General features: G+C 35.6%; 1 protein-coding gene across 12 annotated transcripts in view; it reads left to right on the forward strand.

Annotated features, from left to right (window-relative positions):
* The window catches only part of DMD (dystrophin), a 1095710-nt gene that overhangs the window by 848566 nt on the left and 226759 nt on the right, over positions 1-20385 (forward strand). For all 12 annotated transcript variants that reach the window (XM_037376983.1, XM_037376984.1, XM_037376980.1 and 9 more), the window contains one exon: positions 675-864. In XM_037376983.1, the coding sequence (XP_037232880.1) occupies positions 675-864 (190 nt within the window). The remainder of the gene's footprint in view (positions 1-674; positions 865-20385) is intronic.

The following is a 20385-nucleotide window of genomic DNA, read 5'->3' on the forward strand; positions in this document are numbered from 1 at the left end:
CCAGAATTGCTGGAGCCTTTAGTCCTCTTTCCCAATCTATGATTTAGATCTCCCACAAGGATAAGAATGCCTTTATATTTAAAAATTGTATTTTATCACTTAACTGGTAGAGATTATTCTGGTAATTTATCACATTCATATTGAAAAAAAGGAAACAAAACCCAGAAGAAAACACACAAAAAATTCCCAAACTTCAGTGTTATTAGAGTTTACAGCGTTGAATGCAATCTCCAAATGTCTGATGTCATAAAAACTAATAATTGAACTCATCATACTGTTCAGTGGCCAGGAACTATTTCATGATTTCTAAAAATAAACAAGTTTTCCCACTACAGTGTTATTGACAATTAATAAAAAACATTTTTTATTTAATAAAATTATCAGGGAATTACTTCTGATTATTTTTTTTTAATTGTGCATGTTTCAGGCATAATACTTTCAAAGAAGTACTTTCGCTTAAATTTTTACTAGATGAATTCTAGTTTCTTCTTAAAAGAAAAGATAAAAAAGGAACCCTACCTGCCAAATGTACAGTGCCAGTTCTGTAGCTAATCTGCAAACTTTCCTTGATTGGTACATGAAAAATATGTAGTGTGTCTTTGTTATACTTTCATTTAATTATTAAGATTTCTCTTCCTCCTAAGAATGCTGCATTTGACTCTCTACCTGTGCAGGGTTACTGAGCGTGAAGCTGCGCTGGAATCAGCCCTAAGAATGTTGCAGCAATTCTACCTGGATCTCGAAAAGTTCCTTGCTTGGCTTACAGAAGCTGAAACGACTGCAAATGTCCTGCAGGATGCTACACGCAAAGAAAAAACACTAGAGGATGCCAGAACAGTTCGGGAGCTCATGAAACAGTGGCAAGTAAGTCAAGCACTTCAGTTTAGAGACATGTCAGGTATCCAGAGTGGTGGGGTATTTTCCAGTGTGCCGCTACTGAACAAAACTAAAATTGTTTTGAAAAAGAGAACTAGTTCTACTACTAATTTTTAAGTGTTGCTTTGAAAATTGTTGCAGGGATCTGACATGAGTCATACCATGATTCTGTCTGATATCTTTCAGCACATGGTACATTTGCAAAAGTGTCTTGACATAAAGCTTTAAAATTTGCACAAAGGCAACTTTGCTGAAATTGAAGTTCATATATATATATATTTTAATTGCATAAAAATGAATTACTCTTCCAAGCTACAGTCTTGAATTGAGCACTTGACAAACATTAGAGTTTATTAAGCATTTCTGATATTTGTAGTAGTTATATCAATTGCATCAGTTTTTTTCTCTATAGCTTAAATGAATTAGTTTTTCTCCATTGTTTCCAAATACATGAAAAAATGTTAATTTGGTATTTGGTTGATTATTGTCAACATGTTCTGTTGTGATGATAAAAAGAGGTAATGATTAAAATTTTAATAATTAATGGCTGGACAGTTTTCAGATTTCTGTTTTTCTCTGGAAAAAAGATATCTTAAAAAGAGAGAATGTTGTATTTGGTGTTCTGGAGAATCTGGAGGAGAAAGAAAAACAATTAATTGAGATGGTGCTATTGAAATATGTTTTTATACTTTCATTGTGGTTTTTTTCACTACGGTTACTGAGAGTCTGAGTGAGGTCTTTAGATTTTTTAAATGTGAGGTTGTTTGGCTGTCTGGAAGGCAGGATCATTACTTCAATATTCCTTGATCGTGCCTGACTGTCACATTGACAGAAAGTTCAAAACTGGAAATTCCAGGCATTAGAAGCTCTATGCCTTATTTTATTATTAAAAACATACTGTAAAAAGTTTTAGTTATAAGTGATTATGTTGTGTAAGTACATTGTATGGAAATATTTCTTTTGGCAGAATTGTATTAATACGTGGTTTTAACTATTTACTGAAAAACAGCTACATACTGTTACATTGTGCTCCGAAATCTACAGTTGTTGCACTGGATAAAAATGAAGTCTGAATCATGTTTTTAACAGTGATCTGTCTTTATGCTAATTTTATTTTGTAATAATGTAGTGCTCATGTGTTTCTCAATTCAGTTGCATGGTCCTGGAGAAAGATTTGAATGGAAGATAGTTCTTTGAGTAGTTAATTTTCAAACTAGGCTATCCTTTTAAATTTTCTAGATTAGGTTTTTGATTGTAATGGTGCTAAAACAATTGAATTACCAAGTATTTGCAGAAGTTACTTTTGATGTGATCTTTGAAGAATTGACTATTTGGCAAAATAGATACAACCACAAATTTAGGTCAAATGCTTTTTTTTTAACTGTAATGGAGCTTTGTAGATGTGCTTACCGTTTCAGCTAGCATCTTGGGATTTTCTTTTGTAATTTACACATAAGAACTATCCAGAGCTATAGATGGAAGGGAAAATAAATGCATACAAGTCCTTCCTTCTGTAAATAATTAATGAAGTACATAAAAATATTCATCATGTGAACAATTGCTTTGAACTGTAAGCTTTGTTCTAAAGATTTTTCTGCACTTCAATTGAGATGTAAGATTAAATTTTCAATTCTTCTTTCCAGGTATATGGTATTTAAACATCAAATCTTCTAAGGCAGGAAGGGTAAAAACTGTTGTAGACTATTCGTTTCACTTCCAAAAAGCAAACAATATTCCATACATTAATCTTGGCTGTACAAGAGAAATTATTCTTATATTAAAAAGAAACAGTATGCAGAGGCAAAAAAAAGTGGTTGTTATATTGTCTTTCTCTCCCAAAAGGTTCAGACATACCTGTCCGACAACAGTATGATAATTTTAAACCACTTAGAGTTGACGATGGCAGGAAGAAATATTTTAATAGTGTGGTTTGTTGTGGGTTTTTTTCATTTGCATGCTGATCTGTCTCTATGTAATCAAATTGGTTTTCTTCCTGGGTCCATCACTGTTTGTCAGCTCCTTTATGCTATTTTTAAACCTCAAAAAGAAATCTCATAATACAACAAGCACAAGTGGATTTTCAAATGTGCTTGTCCTGAAGGGAATCTGATGAATATCTTTGTAAAACCTGGTAGAAGCTTTTTTTTTTTTTTTTTTTTTTTTTTTTTTTTTTTTACTTCCCCAAGTAGAATAAAATTTTCATTATTTCTACTAGAATAAGGAAAGTTCTGCTTAAGTAAACAAAATGGGGCTTCTTCTAGAAATAATAATTGGGAAAGACCTTTTTTTTATTCCTGTATTTTTTAAAAACTACAGTAAAGTGGCCATTCAAGATTTGCATCTTCTTACTTTTCATTAAGTTATCACTGACTTGAGACATAGCCATTAACTGCTAATTTAAAAGGATATATCTTTTTAGTAGTGTTTGTTCTTAGTAATTGAAGCATTATGTTGTCAGTTCTCTAATTAGAATAGAGATTTCAGTAAAATTTTTAGGTTCAGGCAAGTTAAACTGTAAATTATTTGAACCAAGCTGTGTATTTCTTTACTCAGTAATACAATTTGTTAATATGTGTGGAGCTGTTATACTGACCACAGGTTTTATGGAGACTTTGAATTACTCTCAAATGATAAATGGTGCTTTTGTAGCAATTCACTACTACTGCAGGTTTGTATGTGCAAATGAAAACACAAAATTTATATAAGCTTCTTTTACTCCAGTAGTACCTGATACATATTATGTGTATGTGGATTTCTTATAAAGAGAATGCACAATGCCAGTAAAAGTCAGTTGGAAACAAAGTATGGGAATAAATTAGCGGAGGCTATGGATACAGATATACTTGCAAGTTAGATATGTCCTTCATCCTTTCCTGGCACTGAGGCCAGCTATAATGAAAAAAACATAACCATGTTTATGAACTCTTCTACAGTTCACGAAGTCAAATATTATTCTCTGGTTCTTACAGATAACTTTTCATTTCATTAAAAATAAATAATCTGAATGATATAAGGAAATTATTCAAAAGCAAAAAAAGGTATATTTATATAATAGTCCAAGAGTGCTTAGCTGTAAAATGAATTAATTCATTAGAATAGGTAATATTTGCAATAGCCATAACATAGTGCTTCATATCAGTAGTCTTCATTGTAAAAGCTTTCTGTCCAAATAGGTACTGTTTCCCAGTTGTGATGCAAATATTGTCCATCTATGTTGCTGCAAAACTGGATAATGGAGCAAATATTAAGGAATTTTATTTCTTAAAACACAATTTTGCCAATAAAACATTTTTATTTATTTTAGTTGAATGTTCAGGAAAGAGAGTATGGCTTTTCATCTGTTCCTCAATTATTGCTGAATTGATTCTTCTGTCTTCAAACCCTGCTTGTAAGAGTTCCTTCTCACAACTCCCTCTGCATAAGGATGAAAAGGAAGTCAAAAGTGTGACTGTTTAAACACAGCTTATGCATATAAAAAATTCAAAGAAAAAGGAGCCTTAAGTCACTGAAGTCTCAGAAATATGCATTTATGTACTTTGTGGAAAGGTGTTATTGCTCACTAATCCGTATCATCATCTCCATAAACTATAAACAGTGTAACCTTTTTTTCCACTCGGTACTGTCGGCCATAAATGCACTTTACCCCACTTTACCCTATGACATCAGGCAGTAACTTGTACAATTTCTATAGCAAGTTTCTTCGGATACATGCATAAAACCAGACACATTCAAACACGATCTATGTATTTAATATGTTTTTTTAACATTCATTATATGTAATATAGCCACAAGACCTCCTCCAGCATAGAAAAGATTCTTAATGCTTTCAGCCAGGATTACAGTTTTTGCAATATTTTTTTTTTCCACATGAAAGTTAGTTGGGTGGGTTTTTTTCTGTTAACAACCACGCTGAATCCAGATCCTAGGAGGTAAAACAAAATGGTAACTTCCATTTAAAGATCACTGTCTCATGAGTCTTTTGAAAGAAACTTCAACTAGTTAGGTTTATGGAATTCATAGAAGTTAAGGTTAAATATGACATACTAGTTTAGAACTGCTGTCTCTGTCTTGTTCTTTATGCAGTTGCATGGACTTGGATAATGTGATAAGTCATTAGGAGTCCTAAAATGTTACGACAGTGTTCTAATCTGCTATTTTTAGGCAATAAGTATAAAGCAGTGTTTTGATAAGGAATTCTCTACACAAATAATGAAAAAACTGAATTTCTGAATCCAGTAGTAGCTTTATCTCCTTGTCATTAAAATTTTTTCTCTCACCTTTAGTGATCCAGCAGTTTTCTACTTTATGTTCTCAAGCTTGAATATTTCTTTCTTTTTTTTAACAACTAGGAAAACAATGTCCTGCTGTGCAGAAAGTGGTTTATATAGCAGAAGTTGCTTGTCTAGGAAAATCTCACACTTTTAGGCATTTCTTTTGTTTTTGTTCAGAAACCATTAGTGCAAATGTCACTAATAAAGATTAATCTTCCCCTAGTACTTAGTAGTTCATTCAGTAGCAAGAGGAGAAGGGTGAGACTTACATAACTGCACAATCTAATCACCTGATGATATAATTATGTTAAACCATTGCATTACAAACATGCTATTTGTTTATATAAGTGTGTATTTGCATGCATCATTTGTCTGAACTGACAACAATGTAATAGTTGAGGTGATTCACACAGCTAGAATGCTTTCTGGAGAATTTTCAGGGATACAAACCAGTTACTCCAAGGAGCTGTGTCATTATGGGTTGCTTTTTATTGTCTAATTGAAATACATCATGTGTCCCCATGAGGTCTCGTTTGATAAGTAACCATATGAGAGAGATGAAAATAATTAACTTTACTTTCTGCTTTTGTACTTCAAGTGATATGAACTCTCATCTGTGTTAATTATAATCATGACCTGGTTTGCAAGACAGCAGGTGTGCTGGCAACAGGCAGGGTACAGCTGTTCGGGGCGGGTGGGGGGGAAAGGAACTTTTCACAGGAGTTTGCAGGGCTCATTGAAAGGGCTTTAAATGAGATTTGAAAGGGAAAAGGGATAGAATGCGGCTTGCTAGAGGTAAACCTGGGGACATCACACCAATGCTTGAGGAATGATGTGTTAGCAGGCTCTTTCAGTCTTCTGTCTCAGTGGACATAGGGGATGGAGATCCATGCAGCAGCAAAGGCGCAAGGATTATTGATGTGTTAGAAACCATGGAAGCACCCAAGAACAGTCACATAGGAATTAGGGCTTCTCCTGCCAAAAAGGTGGCAGGATCAATATTCCACCCAAGAGCATCTACACCAATGCACGCAGCATGGGCAATAAACAGGAGGAGCTGGAAATCATTGTGCAGCAGGAAAACTATGAAATATTTGCCATCATGGAAACACGGTGGGATGACTTGCACAACTGCAGTGCTGCAATGGATGGCTATAAACTCTTCAGAAGGGATAGGCAAGGAAGGAGAGGTGGTGGGGTAGCTCTGTGTATTAGGGAGAGTTTTTATTGGTCAAGCACAAAGAGCTTGATGATGGTGGCAATAGGGTTGAGTGTTCATGGGTAAGAACCTGGGGGAAGGCCAACAAAGCAGATTATCATGGTGGGAGTCTGTTACAGACCACCCAACCAGGATGAAGAGGTAGAAAAAAATATTCTATAAGCAGCTGGGAGAAGTCTCACAGTCACTAGCCCTTGTTCTTGTGGGGGACTTCAACTTACCAGATGCCTGCTGGAAATACAGTACAGTGGAGGTGAAACAGTCCAGGAGGTTCCTGGAGTCTGTAGAAGACAACTTCCTGACAACCAGTGACTGAGCCAAGTAGGGAAGGCAGCCACTTGATCTGTTGTTTGTGAACACAGAAGGACTTGTGGGTGATGTGCTGGTTGGAGGCTGTCCTGGGCACAGCGGTCACAAAATGATAGACTTCAGTTCTCAGAGCAGTAAGGAAGGGGGCCAGCAGAACTGCCACCTTGGACTTCTGGAGGACAGACTTTGGCCTGTTTAGGAGCTTGGTTAATGGAGTCCCTTGAGAGGCAGTCCTGAAGGGCAGAGGTGTCCAGGAAGGCTGGACATTCTTCAAGAAGGGAAACTTCAAGGTGCAGGAGCAGGCCTTTCCATGTGCTGAAAGACAAGCCGGCAGCGAAGATCACTAGCCTGGCTGAACAGGAAGCTTGGGCTGGAACTCAGGGAGAAAAGGAGAGTTTACCACCTTTGAAAAAAGGAAGAGGCAGCTCAGGGGGGACAACAAGGATGTCGTGAGGTTATACAGAGAGAAAATTAGAAGGGCCAAAGCCCAAGCAGAATTTAATGTGACTGCTGCTGTAACTGACAGTGACTGTACAGACTGTGACTGCTGTAAAAGCTGTTTCTATAAATACATCAGCAACTAAAGGAGGGCCAAGGAGAATCTCCATCCATATTGCATGTGAGGGGAAGCACAGTGACCAAGGATGAGGAAAAGGCTGAGGTACTTAATGCCTTCTTTGCATCAGACTTTAATAATAAGGCCAGCTGTTGGGTTTTATTATTACCTGTTGGTAATATTTAAAAAAAAAAATGAAAAAAAAAGCTGTTGGTACCCAGCCCCCTGAGTTGCATGACAGAGATGGGAAGCAAAATGAAGCCCCATAAGCCAAGAGGAAATAGCATCCTGGCTTGTATCAGAAATAGTCTGGCCAGCAGGACTAGGGAAGTGATTGTCCCCCTGTACTGGGCACTGGTGAGGCCGCACCTCAAACACAGTGTTCAGGTTTGGGCCCCTCGCTGCAAGACAGACACTGATGTGCTGGAGCATGTCCAGAGAAGGGCAGTGAAGCTGGTGAAGGGTCTGGAGCACAAGTCTTATGAGGAGCAGCTGAGGGAACTGGGCTTGTTTAGCTTGGAGACAAGGAGTCTCAGGGGGGACCTTATTGCTCTCTACACCCGCCTGAAAGGAGGTTGTAGTGAGGTGGATGTTGGTGTCTTGTCCTATCGCTTGTTACTTGGGAGAAGAGGAAATGGACTCAGTTTGTGGCAGTGATGGTTTAAATTGGATCTTAGGAAGAATTTCTTCACCGAAAGTGTTATCAAACACTGGAATAGGCTGCTTAGGGAAGTGCTTGAGTCACCATCCCTGGAGGTATTTAACAAACCTGTAGATGTGGCGTTTAGGGACATGGTTTCGCGGTGCACTTGGCAATGCTAGGTTAACAGTTGGAGCTGACTATCTTAAGGTCCTAAACTTTAGGATCAAAAACAACCTAAACAATGCTATGATTTACTCCGCTGGTTTGTCTTTTTAGCAATGATTGTATGTGACATTTTATACAGCTTATGTAATATTAGGTATCATTTTGAAGCTAGTGTGGATTTATCCTGTTATTTTATGAACACAATCATTTAATATTACACTTATAGATTAATTTAATCACAAGTTTTTTTCCACTGAAATTTGACAAAGAGTACTTCATATGACACCTAGTAAAACAATAACTACAGAATGTTTAATAACTGGAAGTATGACGGCATTTGATAAATGAAGCACAGTTGCTAAATTTGTTACATATTTCATGCCAAAGTCATTGTTATTATCACCTTCATGCTCACTTAACCTATAACCTATGTAGTTTTCCACTGGATACGGGAGTTTTGCTGCTAATAATATGAAAAATACTCAGGTCCTTAAGTTATACCTAAGAATGCATAGTATAGGCACTACCCATATTTTCTCACAGCATTGTTGTTTTTTTTTTTCTAAAGCAAGGAACAGGAGACAAGGCACTCTTCTATTCCTATCAATACTTCAGAAGTGTCCTTTTGGGTTTTAAGATGTCTAAGCAGCTGGGGTTTTTTTCAGTAGTAGGAAGCTGACATATATATATATTCCTGACTCAATTATTTAGCAGTATAGGTTCCTTGAGAGAATAAAATTATTTTCAACTTTGTTTCAAACATAATTTATATATAATTTCCCAGAAGAGTTAATTTTGTGACATGATATATGGATTAGATGAAGAATCTGAATAACAGGGAAGAGAAACTGTCTGCAATATCCTTTTTCAGTTCAATTGAATTTATTAAAAAAATACGTATTAGTAATTAATTTTCTAGTACTTTTGATCTCTGTTCTGAAACACTGTCTCACTCCTGCTTGAAATTTTTACCTGAAAGCTTAAAAAATATAATCTCCTTCCCTCAGCAACTTTTTTACATTTAATCCTCCAGATTTGCCTTTAATTTGTTACCATTTCTGAAATAAGATTTATTTCATAGTACCTGATATGGAATAACAACTGTCAGAGCCATCTTACTCCATTGAATAAGAGAATAAAAATTCCAAAATCTAAGTTTTAACACAAATACTATTACAGCCTAATCTGAGACCAGGCAAGATATTATCTCAGACTGAAAAGTTTCCATGTGGATTTTTTGAATATTGAATAATATTACTTTGAAAACACATGGACAAGAATTTTTCACAATTGTGATTGGTGGTCATGAGGGAGGGGAATAATGTTTCATTGTTGTTGACAGTAAGTGCCAAAATGACCCAATGAAACCTCTATGAACCTGCGGTTGCAGTTTTGGCAGGTGTGGAATTCCTGACTGGAGAGGAAAACTTCCTTATAGCCAGTGACTGCATCATGGTTTGCAACCACTCCAGCTGAGATCAAATGCTTGAATCTGGATGTTTTCTATCAGAGCAAAGTTCCTGCTGACCCAGCCAATGCTAGGAAATTTTTCTTCATCTTCCTTGGGCTGATTTAATGTTGTCCTTAAACTGTAATCTGGCAGATTTGTGGCAAAAGCAGCCAACAGCACCCTGGGGTGCGTTGGGTAAAGTGTTGCCAGCAGACTGAGGGAGGTAATCCTTGCCCTGTGCTCAGCCCTGGTAAGACTCATCTGGAGCGCTGGGCTCCTCAGTATGAGAGAGACACAGACTCACCCAGAGCAAGTCCAACAAAGGGCAACAAATGTGATCAAGGGTTTAGAGTATCTTTCATTTGAGGAGAGGCTAAAAGCTGACACTGTTTAGCCTGGAGAAGAGAAGGTTCAGGGGGACCTTATAAATATGTGTAAATATCTGACAGGGAGTGCACAGAGAAGATGGAGCCAGGTTTTTCTCAGTAGTGCTCAGTGACAGGACGAGAGGCAGTGGGCAGAAGCTGGAACACAGGAAGTTCCAGATTATCATAAGAAGAAAAACATACCGTGAGGGTGGTCAGAGCATGAAACTGACTGTCTATACAGTTACAGAGCCTCTGGCATCTCCGTTACTGGACATCTTCAAACCTGGATGTGGCCTGCTCTGAGCAGGAGGCTTGGATCAGGTTATTTCCAGAAATGCCTTCCTGCCTTGACTGTTCTGTGATTTTTGTGATCTCTGATCTGATCACATAATTGCTGGTTATATAGTCAGTCATTCTATAGCCTAATTATTTTTTACTTAAATATACTAATGGAAAAGCTTTAATTCAAGAAGGTAAGAAACTGAAAACTTTCTTGTTATTTCTTCAGAAAATTTCATAAGAATCTCCCAAGTGTTCCTGAGTAACATGTTTAGCTGAGTGAGGAAGAAAAGTGGTTAGTAAAAAGATGAAGTGAGGAGAAGAGACCGCAGAGAATAAAAATTATTTTTTAAAATTATATATTTTAAAATTAATTTTATTAGTGGAAACTGATGAGGAGGTTGAAAGTTGAAGGCTAGAGTTAAGCAATGAAAGCAGTACATGTATTTTGCAGACTACCATAAATTAAAATTGATGTTTCTTTCCTTGTGCACAAAATTGAAATCTGCATCTTTTGGCCTCTAAGTGTTCTTTCTCATAATGGATTACTTCTTCTAAAATAGTGATTTCCTCAAAAGTTATCATTCAAACGTGAATGGTGACTTGCTTGAAAGAATTATTTTTACAATTGGGATATAACTTGTTAACGCATTATCAGATTGATGCTTTTGAGCAGAGTGGGAACTGTTAGCAGAGTTTTAGACTGAGTCCTCGTACAGGCTACAGTCTTTCTGGTTAGATCTAGCCACACTGAGTTCCTAGTTTACTGGTAAGATCATATATTCTGGTAAAATAATAGTTTTTGTGTTAATACCTGTATTTTTAATTGGATGCATTGGATGGAGGGGAAAGAATTACTTTAAAACATAAATAGGTAGCTTCTGGTAACTGACAACAAGTCAGTGTATAGTGTGTAGAAACGTACCTGAAGAACAGGACAAAAATGGTATCTGTGTTCAATCAGGTTCCTAGGTGTATTTTTATTTTTATTTTATGAACCATAGACATAGATACAATAATCCAGTAGCACATAGGGCCAAAGACACTTTTTAACATAGTTGAATGTCATACCACTCGATTACATTATGATTAATGTGCTGCTTTAGAAGGCACAAAGATAAAGATATTGTTGTTTTGAAGAGCACGTTATCTACAGCCCTATTAAAATGGGCAAAACTGGTGAAATCAATAATATTTCTTATGTGCATAGAAATAAATGTGTAATTGTGTCTGAAGCTTTAAGTCCTAAAATATATGCAAATAAATAACCCTTTCAAATGCATTCTATGTATCAAGTCTGAAAATAAATCCAGGTACGTATGTTTATTTATGTCTGGTTTACATTACTGTAGTTTGTCATCTGGATTAGGCTTGCTGTTTGTGGTTTATTTTTTCTTCTTGAGGAATTAACAGTTTTATTAAAAAAGGATGTTTAACAGCCCAGCGTGTGGTCAAGCAGTATCTTTATAACATTGATATACTAGTATTCCTGCTATCTTTTGAGACTGTGATTTTGCTCCATTTGAATAACAATGGCAATTTCAGTGTCACGTCCATAAGATGATGTGGTTTGATGTAGGTAAGGATATAAAAAAAGGGAAACAGGAGGCTTTCAGTGCAGGGAGGAATAGCAGAAGAGACGAAAAGCTGGGAAATTGAGCAGCTGTGTAGAGTTACTGCATATTGCTCTTTTAATGGAAAGCTGAAAACAATCACAGGAAGGTTTAGTTGCTGATTCTCAATGGGGAAGGCAATGCCACAGCTGTTCTTATCTGGATAGCAAAAAGATATGGTCAGGAAATCGGCAATAAAATCGATACATAGACATTGCTACTTTTTATCAAATATTTTGTTTCAATTAGTTTAGTTTGGAAAATCTGTATCATAAAACCAGAAAATTTATTGGTGCTGCATTTTATCTAAGAGTGGACACATTAATGATGTATTCTGTTTCTGCCATTCCTGTTTCTGCATTTAGACCAAACCCCTAATCAATGCTAATTTTCTTTTAGAAGGCTTATTTTATTAAGTGATCTAGTACATAGTTACTAGAGTAAGTATTCTGGAAACTTATTCTCAGGAACATAAAGAGTTCTCAATTGTCAGAAATATAACTTATATGTGGGTGTTTGCAAACAAGAATAAAATGCGTTTATTCCTTTGATTTCTCACTTGTATTTGTTCTCATAGTCAAGGTAGAAGAAAAACCCCATTTGTCAAATGTACAAAATACCATAGCATATGCTCACTTGCTTAAGTTTTTTGTTTTAAAAAGTTTATCCAGCACAGCAGAAGGATGGTCCTGTTTTCACTTGCAGATCAGCATTCAAACCCTACCAGCTTCAAACACAGATTTTTCAAATGCAGATTAGATAGGAAAAGCTTTTGTAGCATTAAACGCGAGGTGGTTTTGTATTAAGTAAGATTATTAAATCACAAATGGAAATGGGATAGAATGGATAAGATGGTTTGCCATTATTCTTGAATAGGTTCCAATTCCTACATTTTCTCCTGACATCATTTCTCTAGGATGTTTCATTCCTGTTTGTGTAGACTTTCCTAAAATAGGATCTCCCACATCCAAATAAGTGGATGGATGGGCTCTTTCACAATCTTACTAAGCATATGCCATGTTTCACTGTACCCCATCAACTTGAAATGATAGGAATGAGACTGTGTAGTTACCAAAACTTTGAAGACTTCTGCCATTTGATCTTCCTGTGATCATCTGTATTTACCCATACAGTCTATTCTGCCATTTAGTTCTTCCATTTACTGTGTGTTGTTTACAGCAGTTTTATTTGAAAAGTGAATAATCCATAAAACTGTTTGCAATAACCCAGTGGTAGTAGCTTTTAATATATTCTGCTGATGAGTTTGAATGGGTACCTGTGCCTTTTGCAGCTGTTTCTCATACCAGGCTATTCAAAACACATGGCTGAAGTGCACATAATTTTTTGTTACTGAAACTGATGTGTATTTTCCCAAGGCAGGTAAAAAGAAAAATGCTTGTATTGTGATTATTAACATGTTAATATAAAAAGGATTAATTATATAGTGTATAACTGAGGAAAAGTATTAGTTTTGGCTTAGAACAGATATCTTCCTGAATATGTAAGAAGGCAATGACCTACAAAGAATACAAATAAAGAATAAAATAAAATCACAGATGCTTTTCAGAGACAAATTCTACTTGTTTTGTCAAAGGTTTTGAGACTACTGAGAAAAATGGTTGTCTTCTAAGACATGCTGCAAACTGCTTTTTTATGAGTACATAGCTGCCACAGCACTGGTTTTCTGCATGTGAATTTACACATTTTCACACTAGCTATTCAGTATTATGCACTGTGCAGCAGTTCTATACTGCAGCATAACAAATCCCACTACCTAAACTGACAGCATGTTTGACAAGAATAACTTTGTCTATCTCATCTCTGAACGAGTGCCCCATTTCATTTTCTGTTAGAAGTTTTAGACTTTATTTCTTCCAGCTTCTGAGAAGAAATTGAACCTCTTCTGTCAGTACAAAGTTCTACATGTGTATTTATCCTTTTGCACCACATTTTTCATTTGAATCATTAATTTTCCTTGGATACCATTTCATTTTGCATGGTTTCACTTAGGTGCCTGATTTCAGTGCTTTGATTGTCACCACATAAACTGTCATTTATCCCCCATATGAAAAGAAATACATTTTTTACTAGAGTGAGTAGTAGTACAGAGGTATTAGCTCAATCTGCTTAGTAACAATTACAGTGGGTTCACCACCTGTTATCACTGCCAATATTAAACTTTTTGGAGGAGGACCTTTGTCCTCCATTGTGGCAGTGCTGTAGTTTATTTCAGGAGAATGTAAACTGATGTTCAGGATTTCCCTTTTTGGTAAAATACATGTTGTTAAGGAATTTTGGAAAGTCAGGCTTTAATTATGGTTACTTATCATAGTTTTGCTACTTTTTTGTCTCAGTAAAGTTAACTAGATTTGGTCTTATCTTCTCTGAAATTGTTAGTATAATAATTGCATTTGAAGAGGTTGAATATTGTACTGAAAACAAATAACTACTTAAATGTTCATTAGTACTCTTTCTAGGGTTTATGATTTCTATTTTTGTGTTGTCAGTTCTCTGATTTTATGTATATTTTTCTGTGTGTGGAAATCATTTGATGTCACGATATCTACCAAGTACCCTAAAATAGCAGTATTGAGCTGCTTTGCATGAGATTGAGTGACAGAGCCTATGACACTGGAAATCAGATGTAGGCTCACAGAAATTCTATTATATAGATTCTTTCTGTTACAAGTATTTATATATATATATTCTATTATTCTTCATATCTATTCTTATCTGGTTTTAGGATTATACAGTTTCAGATAACCTGTTCACTTTGTCGGGTACTTTTTTTTTTTTTTTTAATAACGTTGTCATTTGAATTTTCAGTAGGTGAAGTTAGCAGGATGTCTTGTGTTCACTGATACAAGCAGCCACAAGCTCTGCTGTTTGTATCCAGGTGTAAATTATGTACTGAGTGACAGTAAGATTATACTAATCTGAGATTACAGAAATAGGGTAATGTCATCTCTTCAGTGTTTTGCCTGCCTTTACATTTACTGTAACCAGTCTGTTGTGTATCTGCCACCTGTCCTTACTGGAATACTGGGTGGAAGTGGGGTGGAAAAGTCAGATTCTGATTTTTAGGTGTCAACAGTTTAAGAGTGAAAGCATCTGGACTCTTATTTAAAATTAATGGCTTCAATTCTGTACTGTCTATATAGTGGAAAAGATAATGCAAAACCAAAAGAGGCCATGAGCACCAAGAAGCATGCATGTTAATCAGTTCAGAAGATGAACATTTTTGTGTTCTTACTTCACATATTTTTTTTCATCTTAGAAGTCTCTTGATTGACAAAGTTGTATCAGTGAGAAATATCTGTCAGTTTACACTGATAATTTCATGTGAAATAACTGAATTAACCCTCAAAAGAGACTGTGAGACTTATTTTTGATACCAAGTTTTTCATTTCTGGTATCTGGTATCTAAATCAAGTATTACAGCTTTTTAGGGGAACATTGCCAGTGGAGAAAATGTGAAAATTAACTTGTAACTAAGCAGATATAAATCATATCATCTCCAGAAATACCATATGTTGTCTACTATATTAAACCTATTTAATTTTAATTTCTACCTCAATCTGCTGCGTTGGACACAATTTTAATGTCTTTTTTTTCTGAAACTACTCCACACTTCAGCAAAAAAAAATTAGTAAGGCGCACTTCCTAAAGGACTAATTACAAAACCTAAAAAAATGAGTTACTAAATTTCATTGTTGAACTTCAGTCTTTTGTGGGGAAAGGTTACAGCTGTCCTGCTATTTTTATGTACTGTTTATATCAGTGTATTTCACTGACCTACAAATGAAGTGGCAAATCCTTTCTTCCCAGAAACTGGAAACCTGCTGGAAGCTCACAGATCAAAGCTATGAAATAAACCTGTTCTCACTTATGTTACACCTATTACAGACACAACAGTACATTAACCTCAACACATCATATCCTGTTTTTAACTGTGGTATTGTAAGTCCGTACCTTCTGAGTAAAGAGTTGCAACAGTGTTTAAATCCCAGCTTGTTGATTGGCTTTAAAAAATAAAATTAGCCATTTTATTGTAGCCTTCAGTTTGTGGGACATGAAATACTATGGAGGGTTAGCACTGCCTGAAAAATTGTGCCAAGGAATGTTATTTCTACAGTGGGAGCTGTTACCTGACAGCTTGTTATTTCATTATCTTGTGTTTTCTGTTAGGTATCTAACCTACACGTTTTACACCCAGGTGTTGCTGGGCTGTGTGTTGTCTCAGGTAAAAACAGGATCATTACCTAGTTTTAATCCAGCTCTGTGATCAGGACACGTAAGAAGAAATGCCACATGTTGCCCTTAGAGTAAATTTGCTGCTGCAGTTATTTTCACACCTATGAATCCCCTACACTAAATCTAATCCTGGGAGACCCAAGTCCTTTTGACAACAAAATGAATTTTACAGTTCATCAACACCTATTGTATCTGGCTCAGTTTAGAGACTCTGAACCAGGTGTTGAGGTGAGATGGAGGAAAGGGAAAGGAAGCTCTGGGTTGGTTGGTTGGTTTTAGTTTTGTTTTGATTTTTTAATATTATTTTATACCATTTTTGAGGCTGGTTTACCCAATTTGATTTTTTTTTTATTATTTTTTTTTTTTCTAAGATCTTTACAACACCAGACTGGAGGTCAGCGTTTTCCATAGTAGACAGGGGCAGATATTTAGGATAAAATACACTAATGTGAATCAGGTTTGCTTAAGGTTTTTTTTTTTTTTTTCCATTTCTTTGTTCTGATATAGTTTCTGCTTTTTCGTTGTTACATAATTTTCACTGTATGTCTGGATACTTGAGACCAAATAGAGACAAGCTAGTCCTGACAGAAATAGAAAAAATTATTTTATGAGTTTAGTTAAAAAACTTTGTAGAAATCTGTCTTTATTAACATGTTGTTTTGCTGATGATTTCTGTTTTCATTATGGCTTATAGCACTGCAAATTAATTTAACATGAAAGGATAAAAATGTTGCTTTTGAAATGTTTCTCATTAAATTATGAAAAAAATATTACAATAAATAATGGAAAAGAATGCCTCTGGTAGAAGCTTCTGTTTACTCAATTATTGCTGTACCAAGAGTGAGTTATTGCAGAGTTAACTCTGAGGCAATATTATTGCAGTTACATTACGCAAAACAGATCAGCTCAAAACTTAAAAATAAAAAAGCACAGAAAAAAAAAAAAGGCATAAGCTGGATCCTTTGAAAGTTAAATATTTATATTTCTATGAGAGTCTTGGGTAAAACAGTTATCTGAAATTGAAGCCACTCACATCTTGAGTGTTGTGGTAATTAAGTGAAAAGCAAATGTGTTTTATTTTCATTGATACCCCACATGTACTAGCTCGAAGTGCCAGCAATTTGAAGGCAGGATACGCTACATACAGGGTGCAGGATGACTGTAAGCACAGTGGAGTATTTTACCTTGAGTCTATAAGGTGCCTAGATAGGTAGAAAATAATTCTTTATACTTCCAGAGCGATGCTGATGTTATTGTTTGTCTTGGAAAAATATCTGTCACTTTGCTTTACCTGACAAGAGCATCTTCTGTTGCATTTTGGTCTGGTCTTTGTATTTTGGCCAGTAAAGGACATTTTCTATATAGCTCTTTCTTGCCTGGGGTACTAACAACATTCCTTCTGCTTCAGGTGGTATCTCAGTTCCATCCCTTTACAATTATCTGATTTAGCTTCAAGCCTGGTTTGTGCATTGTTCCAATTTTATTCTTCTGTTCTCTTTCTGATTAGACCTTAAACTAATTTAAAGAGATGTTATACCTTACAGTGCGAGTATTACAGGCAGGAGCTGGCCCTGAAATTGCTATGTTGTCTGTCTTACCCATCAGCAATAAAAATATAGAACTGAAAATATTTAAAACCATTGACAGTCAGATGTCTTGGAAATCAATGCAACCTTACTTAATTATGGTAATGGTAATGACTCTTTTTAAACTTAATGTTATGCAAAGGATAATCTATAAAAATATTTTTTTAAAAAGTAGTGATAAAATACACAAGTCTTAAAAATGCAAAAAAATAAAATAGTGAGTGGCTTGTCTTAATAATGCCAATGATATCATTATGCATATCTTTTTTTTTTTCCCCTCAGAGTTGTTATCAGAGATTTCTTGTCATTATTTTGAAATTGGCAAGATGCCTTGGGAATGTTGATTTAGAAGTGAGAAGTAAAGGACCCAAGAAATTGTTATTTTCCGGGGCATTTCTAGATGATTCAGTAGTCTTGTGATTTCTTATTTTTTCTCTGCATGACAGAAGTGTTACCTTCTTTCTGTTGTTTGATATATTAAACAGGTGAATTTATGAAGCATTTAAGATTATCGTCTAGAAAGTGTACATTAAACATTTAGTTACAGTGGGCTAATATGATCCTCAGTTCTGTGAACCAATGAATTCAAAGGTCTTTTAAAATTCTTTAGACACTGTGTGCCAGAGATATAATAAACTTGCTGTTTATTATATATATCATTGTAAACGATACATACACTTTGTGTGTATATGTGTCTGTAATTTCCTGTACATTTAGTTTTAGAACAAAGTGTTTGCATTTGGCTGTCAGTTGCCAGAGCGTATTCTAGGATACACTTGTAGGATAGGATTTACAATACAGTCTGGTCACTGAGTAAGCTGATTTCAAGAATAGACCTATTAGAACATAAAACAGCATTTCTTCTGGAATGTTGTTGGTGATGTTTACAGTCATGAAGATAAAATGTTCAGAATTTTTTTCAAAATGTTGGGTTCAGTCATGCCTTCCTACAGGCCTGAAGGAATTACTGGTCCACAGCAGAGAATGGTGAGAAAATACACAGTGCCACAGATGCTACTGGGAGACCTTGAACTCTTTCCAGAATTTGCAATCACAGTGCTCCCACACCACGTCTTTTCTACTGTCTTGTAAAAGGTGTTAGTGTAGCAGTTTATGGTTTGCATAATTCCCAGTCCTTTTTAGGTTTGAGTGTTTTGGGAAACGAGGGAAGTAGAAGAGAGAAATTTGCATTTTCCCAAACGATTGTTATTCTTGCTGACTTACACCTGAACAACCAAACAAATAATGTGTTTATGCTTGGCTATCTTCAACATCATATTTTCTTGACAGAAATGTTTGAATTTGTGTTATACTTAGGAAATCTTATTTTAAGAGCCATACACATCCACTTGGACTAAAAAGAAGCAATGCTATATGCCCTCTGTATCAATGTAAGTGATGCTGCTTTTGTTAGAGATAATAAATATTGTTGATAAATTGCTTCAGCATGTTCTACAGAGCAAAATTATTTTCTAAAACTATTTTATAATTTAAACACATCATTTTGCAACTATTGTAACAGTCTCATGGTATATTAATGAACACAGAGAGGCTAGGTTTAAACAATTCACATTTCATCACCCTTTCAGACAGAGAAATACTGTGCTATTTTATGTTATTTTGTGCTACACCTATGATATCTATTTTGAGTTAAAACAATGGTAAAACTAAATTTTTTTCTTCCTATTTTTCATCTTCGTTCCTTAAACTTTGCCCTAGCAGTTGCACCACTCAAAGAAAAAAAAAAATCTGAGAAACAAATTTCCAAATGTCGTTTATTAGTAGTATTTTGCTGAAGAAGATGTAGCTATTATCAGAGTACATTAGTTTTGTAAAAGTAAACCAGTGCATACCTAGAGATATGTATGCTTCTTATACATTTGTGAAATGAATAGCTGTTACTACTCTATTGTCTGTGCTGCTGTTAGTGCATTTAGCATATGGGAGGATAGGGGGGATGTCTGTGATGCTCATGTTAGCATAGGTAATAGATGTGGCGGTGTTGCAGAAGGAAGGTAAAACACCTCAGTATGTACAAGACTCTAAGGTCATAAAAATAAGTGTCCTTTCGAATGAAAAATGTATTAATTTTGTTAAAGGTCAGACTATTTCAAGTTCCAGCTTTCAAATTCAGAATGCATTCAGGCCAGATTCTGTTTAGCTGCAGTGGGCATAACCACAGGTATACTTGTTTGTTAGTGGGGCTGGCTTGCAAACCTAGTGGTCTTCACAGCTTTACCCTAAGCTGTACTTATTCTGTTGTTATGAAATGCTTAGCACTTAATGTTTTGTAAGGAAGCCATACTTGCATTTTGCTCTGTATGTGCTTCGGTAGTTTTGAAGAAAACCGCTGTTAGGACTGGGGTTCTCTGGGCTTAAGCTAAACCATTGCTTGTGCTAAATGACTTTTGACAGTTCTGAAATGGGATTTTTTAAAATTCATTTTGCATTACATTCCCAAGCCATCATACTGATTAATTGTATTACCATTTTAAAGAATATACTTGGGCTGCCAGGTGAGGAGGGGAAGCAGGACAAATTGATGTTCCATAACCTCCAAACCAGTCTTCAGACATTACCAAGATGCAGTGGAGCTTTCTGCAGAACTGATGCCAAGGCTTGAACCAGATGTCAGCAGTTATTTTAACATTAATGGGCTGGCAAAGTTGACAGAACCAAGGAAATCAGAAGTTACAGACTCCAACTGCTGTCCAGAAGGTGTTTGTGTTTCATATCATAGTAATGTTGTTGTCCTGAATCTGTGAATTGCAGAGGTAGTGATAGTCTTAATTGTTT

This window comes from Falco rusticolus, chromosome 2 (assembly GCF_015220075.1).
Source record: "Falco rusticolus isolate bFalRus1 chromosome 2, bFalRus1.pri, whole genome shotgun sequence".
In the NCBI taxonomy this organism is placed as follows: Eukaryota; Metazoa; Chordata; class Aves; order Falconiformes; family Falconidae; genus Falco; species Falco rusticolus.